General features: G+C 41.8%; 1 protein-coding gene across 2 annotated transcripts in view; it reads left to right on the forward strand.

Moving 5' to 3' along the window:
• The window catches only part of LOC311239347 (NADPH--cytochrome P450 reductase-like), an 85,429-nt gene that overhangs the window by 17,869 nt on the left and 51,727 nt on the right, over nucleotides 1-15,833 (forward strand). Inside the window, exon 2 of one of the 2 annotated variants that reach the window (XM_084327652.1) lies at nucleotides 3,553-3,740. In XM_084327652.1, coding sequence (XP_084183778.1) covers nucleotides 3,562-3,740 — 179 coding nt within the window. In that variant the 5' untranslated portion in view covers nucleotides 3,553-3,561. Of the gene's footprint in view, nucleotides 1-3,552; nucleotides 3,741-15,472; nucleotides 15,722-15,833 lie in introns of those variants that run through there. The other variant, XM_084327653.1, reaches the window with a different exon arrangement.

Raw genomic sequence — 15,833 nt, forward strand, 5'->3', positions numbered from 1 at the left:
GTTTATTAGTCATGGGCGGCAACAACCCTACTCATTATTCTGAAATAAAAACAAATCCACATGCAGGCTAATTAGGGGTGTAACAGTACACAAAAACCACGGTTCGGTACGTACAGTGGGGGAAAGTTTGGATTTCCATGTTCCCCTCAGGGGTGATGTAGTGTGCACTGTGCAGTAACTAATTGTACTTGTAGGGCTGTCAATGCATATTCTATATTGAAATTAATAATCGACTTGTAAAAAGAAAAAAAAATAATGACCGGTAATCTCTGTGTTGTGTGTGGGTTGAACGAACACCCGGCCCTTTGCGCAAATTATATTTTGGGAATGAGTGAACTTGGGAGTTTTTAATAAAATTCTGCATGCAAAAAATAGTTCTGCACGTGCGGTCGTTAGTGGTTAACATACCTGTAACTGAGGGGTACAATTCCCTGACTGTATTGAGAGTATGGTATATTAAACCACTACTTAGTTATGTACTTTAATTACTGGCCATACAGTACATGAATATATATGGTGAACACCCACACAAGAATACGGCAATGACACATAAAGTTATATTTGGAGGGTATTTATTATTATCAGAGCAAGCAACGTTAGGTTACAGATTGAGAATTATACTCGCGCTTGTAAGGCGAAGAACACACGTAAAGTAGGTCAAGAGCGTAAGTCAATGAGAATAGTAAGATGGGTCTAAACTGACGCCACCTGTGGCATAGCAATTACATAAGGCACACTAGTACCAGCTGGAGACACTGGGGGGTTCCCTCCGGGTGTAAGGCCGGCAGGGTAGAGGAATGTTCGGGTGCAAAGTCTGGGTCAACGCGGAATAACGAGGCTCCAGATACAGGAGCCAGTGCAGTACTCCCTTGATTGGTAGACAAAGCAACAGCTATAATCCAGTATGCTCGACAGCATGGATGAAAGCTAGCCAGCCTCTTCCTAGAGGCGGGCTCGAGTGATGCTCCTCACGGGGGGTAGATCCCACACGATAGTGGGGTAGACGGTTCTCTGCTCCAGCAGTCACGGTACCAAAGCAATATAATCCAACCAGAAAGGGTTCTGCCGTCGCCGGTGTAGGTTCTCCGGTGTACATATCCAACGGTTCTCGTCTAGGACTCCTCGGGTGGGGGCACGAGTTTAGGCCGCCCAGCCTGGATAAGTGCACTAGCTATATACACGACGAACCGGTGGTAATGCTGGTCACTGAAGAACGGTAGCCGCACGATACACTATAAATGATAGACTATTACTTCACATTAGAATAAGTCGAACTCAACGGTACTGCGTTAAACTCTGACACTTTAGCAATCTATTCGCACGCGGTTCTCAAGGCTCTATTCAGAGGCAAAGTTGCCCACTTCACTGCACGTTGTCTCGTGGTGAAGGCTTTACTAGTAATGAACGAATTGCTGCTGTTTCCACCTGCGCCGTATTTATACGTAAGGTGAATTATCTAGTGCCAACCTCAGTTCTGTCTCGTATTACTGCGCAAACCTGGACATGTTGAGACATGCCTTGGCGTTGCCTTTGAACTTGCCGTTGGGGGTATGGTCGTTGGCGCCTAGGGGTCGCTGTCCAATAGGAGAGCGAATATTATGGTCTGGTTTGTACCCAGGTAAAGGGATATTCCGTGTATATATACAAAGAATATACAAGGGATATCAAACGATATACAAATATTATACAAGGGATCTCAAGCAATAAATATATATATTCGGTTTAATCTGACCCTTTGTAACAATACCGTTGTATTAGTTCGGTACACAGCCGTACTGAACCTAAGGTCCAGTACTGAAACGGTTCGGTACGGATAGGATACGTATACCTTTACACCCCTAAGGCTAATGCATTGTTGGCAATTCACATTAATCATCTGGCATCATATGCAGTTGTCTTAACGGATTTATTGATTTTAAATGCTAAAAAAAAAGAAGTCGTATGACTCTGTTGCACTTGACTATGTTAACATATAGTCCTGCATCAATTTCAAGATCCTCGTCAACACCTACAAAGCCCTTCACTCCCTTGCCCCCCGGTACCTAGCGGTCGCGGACCTCCTCCATCCCTACATCCCGCCCCGGAGGCTGCGGTCCTCTGACTCCGGTCTCCTCTCCATCCCCACCACCAACATGCGGACTGTTGGTCCCAGAGCCTTCTCTGTGGCCGCACCCACCCTCTGGAACTCACTCCCTCCAAACATCTGTAGTGCTACATCCCTGCACTCTTTCAAATCCCAACTCAAAACCTACCTTTTCACCAAATTTGTAAATTACTCTGCCTGATTTCCCTTTTTTATTTTCTTTTATTAATATGTTGTTGTTATGTTGTTCCCTGTCCCCCTCCCTTAGCTGTTAAGCGTCTTGGGTCTCCTGAAAGGCGCTATATAAATTTAAGATATTATTATTATTATTATTATTATTATTATTATTATTATTATTATATGCTAGCGCTGAAGTGCATGCCAATGTATTTAGTCTTATGAATAGACTTTTTCATTTATTTATATAAATCAAATCATCATATTGTAACCACTATATACCCCCACAGCCTACTGTATGTAACCACTATATACCCTGTATGTAAGTTAATGTAACCACTATATACCCCCCACAGCCTACTGTATGTAACCACTATACCCCCTGCAGCCTACTGTATGTAACTACTATATAACCCTCACAGCCTACTGTATGTGACCACTATGTACTCTCCTCATAAATACCAACTTGTAACTCAGTGAGTACTTTTGTTGGCAAATACGAGGACACCCAAATCGGTAGAGATGCACCGATAATATACCGGACCCGGTAGGATATGGGGACAATTTCACCCTTACACAGCAAATCAATAGCAGTGAATCTCCCCAATAACAGAAAACCATGGTAGTTATGAAGGACCCATAAGGATGCTAGATATCTCTTATGTTGAAAAAACCTAATTTGGATCTCAATCGTTTTTGTCCAATAAACCAGTAAAACAATGGATCAGATGCAGGTCGGTACTTGGTATTGGCAGTCGAGCGAAGTTGGTGACCCAGAATCCGTACCGCCAGTGAAAAGGGGGTGCTGTTGAATCCCTACGTCATTATTTAGGAACCGTTTCTTTAGGTCTTGTGCTTTTTGACGTTATTTGACTCGAACGTTATTTTTTTTTTAAGTTAAGATCTCTCTCAGGCTGGGAGGTATAGCGAATATTAAGGTATACCGTCATGGTTCCATCTTCCATGCAAATACTTTTACTTTACTGTCGTCAATGATGTATAGCAGTCGTACAATTATACATGTATTTCTTTTTTAAGTTAATCGAAATATTGTAGATGGTAGAGGTAGATATAACAGTATTATAAAGATTTTGGGTAAATTTTTTATAAAAATACAGGCCTACCATTTTGAATGAAATGGCACCATGATAATAATATTACCAAAAGATTAGAGTGGAAAAACCAAATACAGTTAAATATCTTTACATCGCCATGGATGGGAAATTGTATTGCCATCACATTTTGACCCTATTGCCCAGCCCTAACCTCTCTCCTCTCTTTCTCTCTGGCAGCGCGCAAACATGGCGGACCTGGAATCCGAGGCGACCACCCCCCCGGAGCCCATGGCGGAGGAGGAGGAGTCCCTCTTCAGCAACCTCGACCTCTTCCTCTTCTCCCTCATCGCCGGCCTCCTCATCTACTGGCTTATGTCCCGCAAGAAGCCTGAGCCCATCCCTGAGTTCAAGAGGCTTGACCCACTGTGAGTACCGACCTGGGATTTCTTAAGCATTGGGGTCATGACGCCAAGTTCGGTCCCCTGATGTGAAAATAAGGTCCCTTGGGAATAATTTTTAAATGTAGCCTAATACTACTAAAACTACCACTAGCACTACCACTTCTGTCTGAGCTCCTCCTGGGGGGTCATCAAAGAGAAGCAGGCTATTCTCGGTCCTCGCTCCACAATGACTTACTTGACTTAATCTTCTTTACCCCATTGGGGGGCATAGGGCATCCACCAGAGCTCTCCATCTCACTCTCTTGCCAGGGCCTTTGCTTCTTGCCAGCACACTCCGATGTTCTTTAGGTTTTCGAGTGTGGAACGTCTCCAGGTGTTTCTCGGCCTACTGCCTTTCCTCTTCCCCTGCGGGTTGTAGTCCAAGGCCTGTCTAGTGATGTTGTTTGAGTCCTTCCTAAGGGTATGCCCTAGTATCCACAATGGTGGAATGAAATTCCCACCACAGTCAGAACAGCTGAAACCCGCAATTTTCCACCGTTGACTAAAAACACTTTTTCAATCAATATCTGAGATGAAGGAAAAATAAACTACTAACCTTATTGTCTTTTACTATTATGCACTTTGCTACTAAGGGATCTACCTTGCCTATATTACTACCTACTGTACTATACGAATATGTCTATACTACTATGCACTCACGACTGTAGCACTCAAGTTCGACACCGTTTGATGAACAATCTTACTTACCCTTAGCTGCCAGAGTTGTACCCTTCCTGCTGACTTGTACAGAACTTGTAAGTTTCTTTGGATAAAAGCATCAGGTAAATGACTAAATGTAAAAAGTAAATGTAATGGGTGGTAATGTGGATGGGGAGGGGATTTGTGTCACTTGAATGTGAAGTGAAGACCCTGAAAGCAACCTTTAGGACAAACTATTTAGAAACTGAGCAAGTTAAAGGCACTAGTGAAAGAAATGTAGATGACTTTATGAATGAATGAATGATGTTTATTTTTCGGTCTTGTTTACAGACAAATCAAACACACCCGTGTGGACTTACAAAAGGAAAATTAAAAATAAATCACAAATGTACTATTCAAGGCAAGCTCACACACAAAATCCAAAATCAATGACAGAAAAAAAGGAATAGGCTGAAGCACATGCTTATTTTTGCCTATCCCTTACAAATTCTTAAACTAAATATTTTAATATAAGAAAGAAAAACTTAAAATATGCTGCAAGATGTAATTTTGTGAAAGAAAAAACAAATGTTTGATGTTTTTACTCACAACTACTCCTGAATTATTTGATCCTTTAAGGCTTTTTTAAATCTCCCCTAAACACATCTAGCTTTTACATTAGTTCTTACCTTTTTACATGTTTTTAGAATACATAACCCTCTTAAATTATAATTTCCTTCTCTTGGTTGAAAGCGACATTGAATACAAACTGGTAGGCTTTTACTCTTAGCACCAAAAATTATTTCCAAGGTTTTTAATAATAATAATACATTTTATTTGGAGGCGCCTTTCAAAACACCCAAGGTCACCTTACAGGGCATAAAAACAAAACAGTCAAGATTAAAACAATGATCTTGGCAAAAGTGTCAGTTGAGTTAAAAAAAACAAGACAAACAATGTATAAGTATGAAATATAAAACAATGGCACACAAGGTACAGTTATAGTGCAGTGTTTCCCATTAATTACCTAGACTGTGGCAGGCTAATATTCTTTTTTAAATATAAAGTTTGCCAATAGGGATGTATCGGTAGTATTGGCAGTGGTAGTAGTCTTAATAGTAATCCAGTATATATATTTTTTGTTTCAAACAGGTTCAACACAGGTAACCACTTTTGCTTCATTTCTTTGATGGCTCAAATGTATGCTCTAGTCAATTTTGTGTTTTGAGCACAAAGTTCATCATAGATCTAGCCTCTTTATTTTGCTCTCAAAGTGCACCAGATTGATGCATTTAACTTACATTTTTTTTTTTATAATAATACGTTTCGGGTCCTATCAAACCATTTCTTTAACTTTATCAATTCCCTTTCTACTGTTTTCAATCATTCTTTTATGTCCTCCCCTGAACAAAGTAAATTAGTATCATCAGCAAACGTAAATTTTTTCTAATTATTCGATACTGTAAAAATTTCTTAAGTAAAGTATAAATAACTTGGGTCCCAATACGGAACCCTGTGGAACACCACAAGTTACTCTTCTAAGATGTGATTCTGTAATATTAATATTTACATATTGAAACCTATTCTTTAAATAACTTCTTAACCAATGACCACTTTAACACTACATTATATTTATCTATTTATTAAAGAGATTTGCACTACATTCATACCTCATTTGCACCTTACCTTAACGTTTTGTACCTCATTTTCTGCATTGTACCTCACTGTTTACTAATTTTTACTCACTGTACTTAGATTGTACCTAGGTTGTACTTTAGATTGTATATTGTACTGTATATTGTATATTCCTCTTTACTTACTTTTTTTACTTACTTTTTACTTACTTTATTTTGTATTTCTTTGTACTGTACGAAGCACACTCTCAGGGGCTCATACAGAACCAAGCATTTCACTGTAAAGTATGTGTATTTTATATTGTGATGATTAATAAACAAACTTGAATACAATGAACTGAAGTTTGCATCTAACCAGAGTGCAAAGGAGCAGTAAAGTGCATTCCAATGTACATTTGTATATATATATATTAGAGGTGGGCATAGATAATTTTTTTTAATCTAGATTAATCTATCTGCAATCCTGGATTTAATCTAGATTAATCTAGATTAAAATGGCAAAAAAAAACTGCCGAAGGCATTCAAAATATGTGTGTTCTACCCAAATAATGACCAGAAGTAAGTCCTTACTTTTTCTTTCCTCCTTATGTTTCTCAGGCCAGGTGGCCCATTACACCATGAGCCCATCTCCCGTTTCCAAAATGCATTACAGACTGTTTGAAAAAGCTGTTTTGCTATGATAATTGGTAATGAAATATCAAAATAATGTTCAATAAGATATACTTGTGTTTAATAAGTTGTTTTATTCAGAAGTTAACACAAATAAATAATATTACCAGTACAGTATCTAGCACACTCTCAGGAGCAAAACAGAAAGAAGCATTTCAAACTTGAACTACCGTAATTCCTCTAGTAACCGGTATTCAATTAAAAACCGGGTCTCTATTAATGACCGGGTGCGCTGTTGAGCTAAGCAATTATAAGCCGGCCTCCTAATACAAGCCGGGTTTCATGTATATTAGAGGAATTACGGTATTTCCCTCAACGGATTTACCATAGGTAATATATTTTGTTATTGTTGTTATATGCTGGCCTGGCTGTGCAGTAAATACCATAATGGTATGGTGTTAATGTTTACCAAGAGAGTAAGCCTACCTCAGAATTGTATAAAACGAAGTTATTATTATTATTATTATACCAGTATTGTGATTGCACTATTTTACTTTATTTGACTTTTTTTGACCACCTGTAATTGCACTGTTTTCTACCGTATTTCATACAGTACTTGGTTTCAATAAATGAAACCAGTACATTTTACTGGGTTCAAACTGACACAAATGTTGATTTATTCATTATGATCTGTTTGAAAATTTGAAATATAGGCCTCTCTCTTATACATGCCTCCTCCTAATACAAGCCTGGTATCCGCTACAGTTGAAACAAATACAAGCCGGGGTTACTATTAGAGGAATTACGGTATGTGACATGGCTTGACTCAATCAGTCCAATCTCTATTTCTCCTTCTTCCACCAGTCACTCAGGCAGACCAGCTTGTTTTATGTAGCGATGTCTACTTATAGTGCCTATAATATTTTTCCCGTTGGGTGCCAATGCAAATCAACTGCTCCAGTGGAGTTGCTCAGTGGCCAATGGTGTCAACTGTGGTTGTACTGGGCAGCTCCCAGGTGTGAATGGAACTGTGTGAATGTGAAGCAGGGCGTTCCTGAAAAAGAGCATCTGTGCTCAGCGAACCTACCCTGGGTAAATAAAGGTAAAATTTTTTTTTTTTTTTTTTTTATAGATTAATGCGTTAATTATATTATCGCGCGATAATAGTATCGCGTTAACGCAGCACGTTAACGCCGTTAACGCCGTTAACGGCCCAGCTCTAATATATATATATATATATTAGAGGTGGGCATAGATTAATTTTTTGTATCTAGATTAATCTATCTGCAATCCTGGAGTTAATCTAGATAAAAATGGCTAATTTGAAGTCTGCTGAAGGCATTCAAAATATGTGTGTTCTACGCAGTGTTGTGCTAGTTACTGAAAAATAGTAACTCAGTTACTTTACTAGTTACTTCATTTCAAACATAACTCAGTTACTTTACTAGTTACTTACACCCAAGAGTAATGCGTTACTGTGAAAAGTAACTATTTAGTTACTTTAAAAAATATATATTGCTCCCATTGATGCCCTTACAGATTCTTACAGTCAATATCTGTTGATCATTTTGACAGTTTCCCCTAATCTCTCTCTCCTAGTATGTCTCTTGCTCTGTCTCTCATTCTCCCCCTGTATGTCGCGTATGTCCCTATACCATAAATGTCATGATGTCATATATGTTGTGTATGTCATAAATGTCACTATGAATTGAAAATGGGGGACCCTGATGTAAACAAGACAACGTCTTTCCCTGGTCTGCATCCCCTTAACAATTGTGTGTATTGAGCTGTACTATATTGTACCCATTCTGCAATCTGTTAAATAAAGTTTTCATTCATTCATTCCTCACTCCCCCACCACTTCCTTCCTCCTTCCCTCTCTCACACACAGAAGAGAGAGAGAGAGTTCTAGGTTGAAAATAAGTGCACGCTAGGTTGAATGAATGAATGAACAATTGATGTCGCCGTTGGAACGTTTCATTATAAGCGCCTTGCAAGTTGCAACGTTGGTTAAGATATGAAAATACTTGCCAGTAGTGATGATGCATTAGTCATTAGCTAGCTTACTTACAGAGACTTGTGGTGGAGTGAGCTGTGTTCAACTTCGAACGAGCCTGCCAGCTTGATTTGAGCCAGGCAGAAAACTGGTCAAGAAACGAACGTTTAATCCACACCACAATATGTAAACAAAGGTTTTAACCATCCACAACAGAATACTGCAGTCCAAATGTATTTCCGATGCTTGATTCTTCTCTCAGACCGACGCAATGTCTTGAACTATTATGTTTATTGGCGACGCGAGTGTAGTAGCAGTATGTAAACAAACACGCCCACAACGTGTCTCCGCACACAGCAGTTCTATGCACACAGAGTAATTCGACCAGGTATACATCAGCTAATGTAATTGGCTCCCAGACCCAATTTTGAGAATAGATTAACGGCGGTAATTTATTTATCGCGCGATAATAGTCTGCCGGGTGGTGCAGCTCTTCAGTATTTGAATAAAAAAGAAGAAGATCCACTGCCTGAATTGGTTGAGTTGATAATAACTCGACCCCCCCCCCCCCCCCCCCTTATCTACAGTATGCAAAATCATGCTCTTACAGTTAAGATCATGTAATTATATGGTTAGAATTCCCTATGCAGGTCCTAGACTTATAAGTAGAGGATGGGTCACGACCCATTATTTAGCACTGGGAGAAGAAGACGCTATTTCTTACAATGCAATTAGTCTCTTAGTGGTAACAGAGATGCCATTTTTCTTTTCTTTTTTAGATTAGATTCAAATGTATTGTCATTATACAGCACAAGTACAGTACAACAAAAAGATGTTTGGCATCCAACCAGAGTGCAAATGTAACAATAAAGTGCAATAGTAATATACAATGTACAGGTGATTAAACTGGGTATAAAAGATATAAATTGGTACTACCGAGTAATGGTGCAAAATGCAGAGTTGTATTACTATGTACAGTGATACAGGTATAAATGCACTGGTATTAAGTCATACTGGCCAGCAGCGTAACTAGTAAGAGTAGGTAAGGGATGTACAGATACAGATACTGTATGTAAAAAGGATTACAACCAGGTATGTACAGACAGATGTGGATATATATACATACAGTAAGAATAAATATATGATATATACAGCATTATACAATAGTTATATGGGTTATAGGTAGGTATATAGAAGCATTATATTCATTATTCAGACAGATGAATATATATATGCAGTAAATATAAATGTATATATACGGTATATGCATCATACAGAGTTATATGGGTAGACTATAGTATGAGGTAGGTAGTAGTGTTGTCACGATACTGGAATTTTGAACTTCGATAACGATACCTTAAAGTATCGATATTCGATACCATTTTCGATACCACAGGGAAAAAGGTTCAATCATAAAATGTAAAAAAAATATATATATATTTTTTTTTAATAAATTTTGCTTTTGTTGCTGGTTGATTCTCCTCAGCTTTTCTCTGGTACTATAAGAGAAGATAAATATAACACTTTTAAAACACCTTGTTTATCTTTAGATCACACATTTAAAAATAACTGTTCATCTCACTTCAATAATTTTTATTGCAGAACATGGTATTTTCTCAAGCAGACAGATGTAAACACTGTAATCTGTGTTGCATGTACCTGATAAACTGAACTGTTTGTATTACAGTCATATTCCGACTTAACTGAATGCACATGTGTGTATTACAGGTATTGAAATGAACAATGCAACTTCCTTATACAAAAATGAGTATTGAAACCGGTTAAAATATTCAGAATCGATATGTATCGATTTTTCGATATTTTAGACAACACTAGTAGGTAGTTATGATTATTGTTACAAAGGGTCAGATTAAACCGAATATATATATTTATTGCTTGAGATCCCATGTATACTATTTGTATATCGTTTGATATCCCTTGTATATTCTTTGTACATATACACGGAATATCCCTTTACCTGGTACAGGACAGACCATAATATTCGTTCTCCTATTGGAAGCGATCCCCTAGGCGCCACGGCCATACCCCCCAATGTCTAGTTCAAAGTCACCGCCAAGACATGCCTGGACATGACCGGCTCTGCGCAAGAATACGAGACAGAAATAAGGCTGGTACTAGATTGTTCACCTAACGTATAAATACGTTGCAGGTGGATACAGCAGCACTTAGCCTAAAGTCAAGTTAACCTAGAAACGTGTTACCCTCAAACGTAAAGCCTTCATCACGAGTCAACGACCAAGTGAAGTGAGCAACCGTGCATCTAAATAGAGCACTTATAACCGCGTGCGAATAGGACAGTAAAAGTGTCAGAGCTTAGTGGAATAACGTCAAGTTCGACCTAGTTAATGTGAAGTACCGCGCACCGGAGAATCTACACCGGTGAATGCAGAGCCTTTTCCGGCTGGACTATTATATTGCTTTGGTACCGTGGCTGCTGGATTAAGAATCGTCTACACCCACTACTGTGTGGGATTTACCCGTGAGGAACATCACTCGAGCCCGTCTCTAGGAGAGGCTGGCTGGCTTTCACCTATGCTGCACGCATACTTGGATTATAGCTGCTGCTTTCGTCTGCCGATCAAGGGAGTAATGTACCGCCTCCCGTAGCTGGAGCTTATTGATTCCCCGTTGATCCAGAGTTTGCATTCGAACATTCCTCTCCCCTGCTGGCCTACAACCGGAGGGACCCTACTAGTATCTCCCGCTGCCCTACTAGTGTACCATAGATATAATTCCTATGATACAGGTGGTATTCATTATCTCCTGCGTAATATTCTAATGGACTTACGCTCTTGACCTATTCATGCACATTCTTCGCCTTACAAGCGCTATTCATAGTTATCATTCTGTAACCTACCGTTGCTATAATAATAAATATTCTTCTAAACGAGTACTTGTGTGAAACCGTGTTATTGTGGATGTGTTCATCTCATATACCTGTGTACTGTATGGCCAGTAGTAATGTACATAAGACAGTAGTGGTTTAATGATACCATACTTATTCAATACAGTCAGGGAATTGTACCCCTAAGTTACAATTATTATGATATATATATATATATATATTATATATATATATAACATGGACACCCATGGGTCTCTGACATCATGAAACAAACATCTCCATAGAGTTCTTTTGCACTCATCGAAACCGGGAAACGGGTGAATTCTAAAAGTGATATTATATGATGTTGAAAACAGTGGTGGTCACTGTTTATTTTGAACTGAATATAAGCGGCTGTTTTGTAATCCCTTGAGACCCACTGGTTTTTATGTTGCACAGGATTGCCACTAGTCTTGGTTTCCTCCAGAGGAAGGTGGGGCATAGCAGGACTCTTTTCTGGATCCTCCAATCATGACTGTTGACAAACAAAGTTGTGATTGGAGGATCAAGAAAAGAGGGCCGGGTTTGAGATGGGTAAATGGGTAAGCTCTTCAGTGACAAACTTCCCCTCCAGAGCTTTTGAAAACCTTTGGTACACCACACGTCCAGTCCCACGTGGAAATACAGTGAGACTTTGTGAGAGCTTCCTGCCGGACTGATCTACCAAGACCTGACAATGGTATCGAAAACAACACCACGCAGACCAAACCAGACATGTTTCTATGTTACATAACTTCTTATGCTGTGTGTGTGTCAGCTGAAGAATAGGCCCCTCTGGTGTTGCATAAGGCATTATTTGTCATTAATTTGACAAGGGGAGTGTCTGTTCAGTAGGTTTGGGCGATATGATGAGATTATCATGCACGTATCGTGCACGTGACCACCATAATGGCTCTCATGTGTCCCCGATAACGGAATGATATTCAATCATGCAACTTGTGCTACAGTCAGTCTCTCTCTTTCTCTCTTGCTTTCTCTGTTTCACTGCATTTTCACTGCATTGTTGTAGCCTATCAAAAATAAGTAACATTATGTGAGCCCACGTTCTGACCCTGTACATAATGTTACCCTATGTAGTGGAGAAAACCTCGGAAAGATGTCGGCTCTCGTTAGCAAAACATAATGCAAATGCGCCTATTTGGCGATTCTTTGTTTGTAAACCAAGCTTAGAAGGGGAGCCAGAGAGCGTGAACAAAGTGGCTTGTAAGCTGTATGATAAACAAGTCTGGACTAAAGATGGAAACGCCACAAATCTCCACTCCCATCTTAAAAATCACCATCCAACAGAAACCGCAAGTCTGCCTCAGACTCCATCCGGTTGAAAAAGACACTTTCAAGTTGAAAAAGACACTTTCAAGGAAATGGTAAATACATTGGATTCCCAATATTACTTACCGAGCCACAGATGGGTCAGGTGTGGAAAAGGCGGTCGAGGATGCAGAGTTCTATGCACTGACTGCAAACATTTGGTCAAAGTGTAAATTTTACAGCCCTATATGTCCGTCACTGCCCACTTCATCAATTCTGATTGGAAGTCGGAATCAAAATTCTTGAATCTTCCCCCGAGACATGCAGGGGTTGTAGCAAAGGCCTGTGTCAAGCGAGCAGCAGGATTGTTTGAACTATTTTTTTTATCCACTTTTTCTCCTTATTTAAATTTTTTTTTTCTCATCCCAATTTCGTGTTTCCAATTCTCCCCTACCCTGTCTTGAACGTTGCTCGCATATGCCCCCCACTGGTCGGTTGTAGGGAGGATAGAAGCCTTGCATCACGTGTCCCCTCCGATACACGAGGAGGCAGCCTGTCACATCTTTTCACCTGCCAGCACGGACTCTCATTGGCGAGGTGTAACGCATGGGAGGCTCACACTACCCCCGCTACTTCCTGTCTCTGCTGTGCAGGCGTCCCCCAACCGACCTGTAGGAGTCGCTGTCCCCAACGTCCAATCCCCACCCATCGACTTCCACCCTCTAACTCTGCCAATTGAGCCAGTATGACGGCCGGCCCAAGCCGGAGGCAATGCTGACACCGGATTCGAGACCGGAGTCTCTTGCATTGGTGACGCCACCCAGCCGCGATTGTTTGAACTTTCTAAATAAAAGCTGCAATATATTATGTGTCTTTTCAGCTTTTTGGGGGGAGGGGGCAATAATATCTTATATTGTTGTTTTTCTTAAAGCAAATGAAGGGAATTTCAGTATGACCCAAGCCTGAGAGGTACATGCTCTGTAGCCTGTTGTTCAACAGGTGTTGCTCATAAAGGAGCCGGTAAAGGAAGTTAGTCACTCTGCCTTAAAAATAATCGGTAACTTCTCGTATGTTTGCATGCTTGTAGTTATTAAACAAACCCTTAAGGGGAAAGTGTGTGAGTGCACAGAACTCTGGAGAATTTAGTAAACGTTCCAGCGGGAGTGACCTTTGTTCTCTCTCTCTCTATCACTCACTCACTTCTGTCACGTCCACTGGCCCTCCCTCCCTCCCTCCACTTCCCGCTGTCCGTCTCTTATCTCATCAGTGCGGTGATGGGAGCTCAGCCTGGGTCTCGGAGGCCGCTACTTCCACCGGCCACGGCACAGATCCCTCCTCCCCGAACACAGCGCCAGTCTGGGGCTCTGATTTGTTTCAGTGTGCGAGGGGGGTGGGGTGGGGGTTGGTGGGAGGCACAGGGGGCGTGGGTGGGGACTGGGAACAGTCACGTTCGCTGAGTGGCTGGCCAGGGGCCTGCGCACTGGTCATGTGAATGGAGACAGTGTTGGGAGGGCGGAGCTGGAGGGGAGCGGATCACGGCCAGGCTGCTGATCTCAATCTCTGGGAGGGAGACCCTGACCATGTGTGAAAACAGGAGGCAGGCTGGCTGGTGGAGGGGAAAAGCTCCGGAGAGGGGGAGCGAGAGCATGTTCAGCTCTAAGAAGAGGGTTTTCTCGCACAGAGGATGGGGGGGTTCAGGAAGGGAACGCAGCTCGTAGTCTCCCCTCCCCTCAGCTGGTTACCTAACTGTGTTATGAAGGGGGTGTAGCCCTCCGTGTCTTTCCTGTTCAGGCTTTTGTTTTTGGCCCCAAACCCATTTTGAAAGTTCCCTGGAGAGCCAGCGAGGACGGCCGGCCAAGTCTCTTTTGTAAGTCCTCTCCAAAGGTGGAAAGTTGAGGCAAAAGACAAGCAGCCCTTTCTTTGCCCCGAGTTACTTTGTTTTCTTTCCCCCCGCCCCGCAGAACCCCCCCCACCCCCACCCCTCCACACACACACACACACACACACACACACACACACACACACACACACACACACACACACACTCTTTGGAAGCTAAGCTTCTCTGCCATTGGACTAGAAGGACCATGTCACAAATGGAATCCTTTTATGATAAATGAGGTTGCCATAGTAATGACATTCCCCTGTCTCTCCTCCAGCGTGCCGGGCTTGGGGGGTGGGGGACACTTCAGTAAAAAAGAAACTACCATTCACAGCTCTGCCTCTTCAATGGTCCACGAAGGAGTCCCTCCGAGAGCTCTCGCCAAGCGCCTCGAACGGAGCGGTGGACGTTTTCCTGTTCCTAACACCTTTCAGACTGGGAGAGGGGAAAGGGGTGGGGAGGAGGAGGGTGGGTGGGTGGGTGGGGAGGAGGAGGAGGAGGATGAGGAGGGAAGGGATTTTCAACCCCTGAGTGCTTCAGTGTGTGTTTGTGTGAGTCAAAAGTGCGGGTCCCGCAAACTCCTCGTTTATAATTTTTTTTTTATGGGAAAGTCAGTTTCCCACCATTGTGTCTGTCTTCGGTAGTTGCCAGACGTTGACAGCGCTCGCAGACTTTGTGTGTGTGTGTGTGTTGGCTCTGGGGGAACGGACGCTGTTGGGCTTTCAGAGAGAGAGAGAGAGAGAGAGAGAGGGGGCACAGGAAGAGAGGCAGGGTTCAGATCGTGCTGGGAGCTCTCAGGTGACAAGCAGACAGCAGTTTCTTGGGAAGCCGTGTCACGGTGCTGCTGTGTGTGTGTGCCTCCCACACCCGGTTTGTTTTCCACCCGTGGTCGTGGAGCGCTGCGCCTCCGCTCTTGGGTTTCTTGCGCCCCGCGGCGGTTCCTGGTGTGGCCGGGCCGGGCTGGCGGTGCCGGTGGGACGGCGTGCCTAGCGGGCGACGTGCGATGGGCTGTGTGTTCTCCCTGCCAGAAGACAGGATAGATGCTGCAGAGAGGTCAGTAGAGGAAAAAAAACAACCTTTTTGATAGTTCCAGTGTTTTCTGTAAAACAGAACCTGCATGTGTTAGTCGTATGGCTCTTTAGAGACTGCTTACTCAACAACTCTG

The sequence above is a fragment of the Notolepis coatsorum genome (genome assembly GCF_963971535.1).
Source record: "Notolepis coatsorum genome assembly, chromosome: 1".
Lineage (NCBI taxonomy): Eukaryota > Metazoa > Chordata > Actinopteri > Aulopiformes > Paralepididae > Notolepis > Notolepis coatsorum.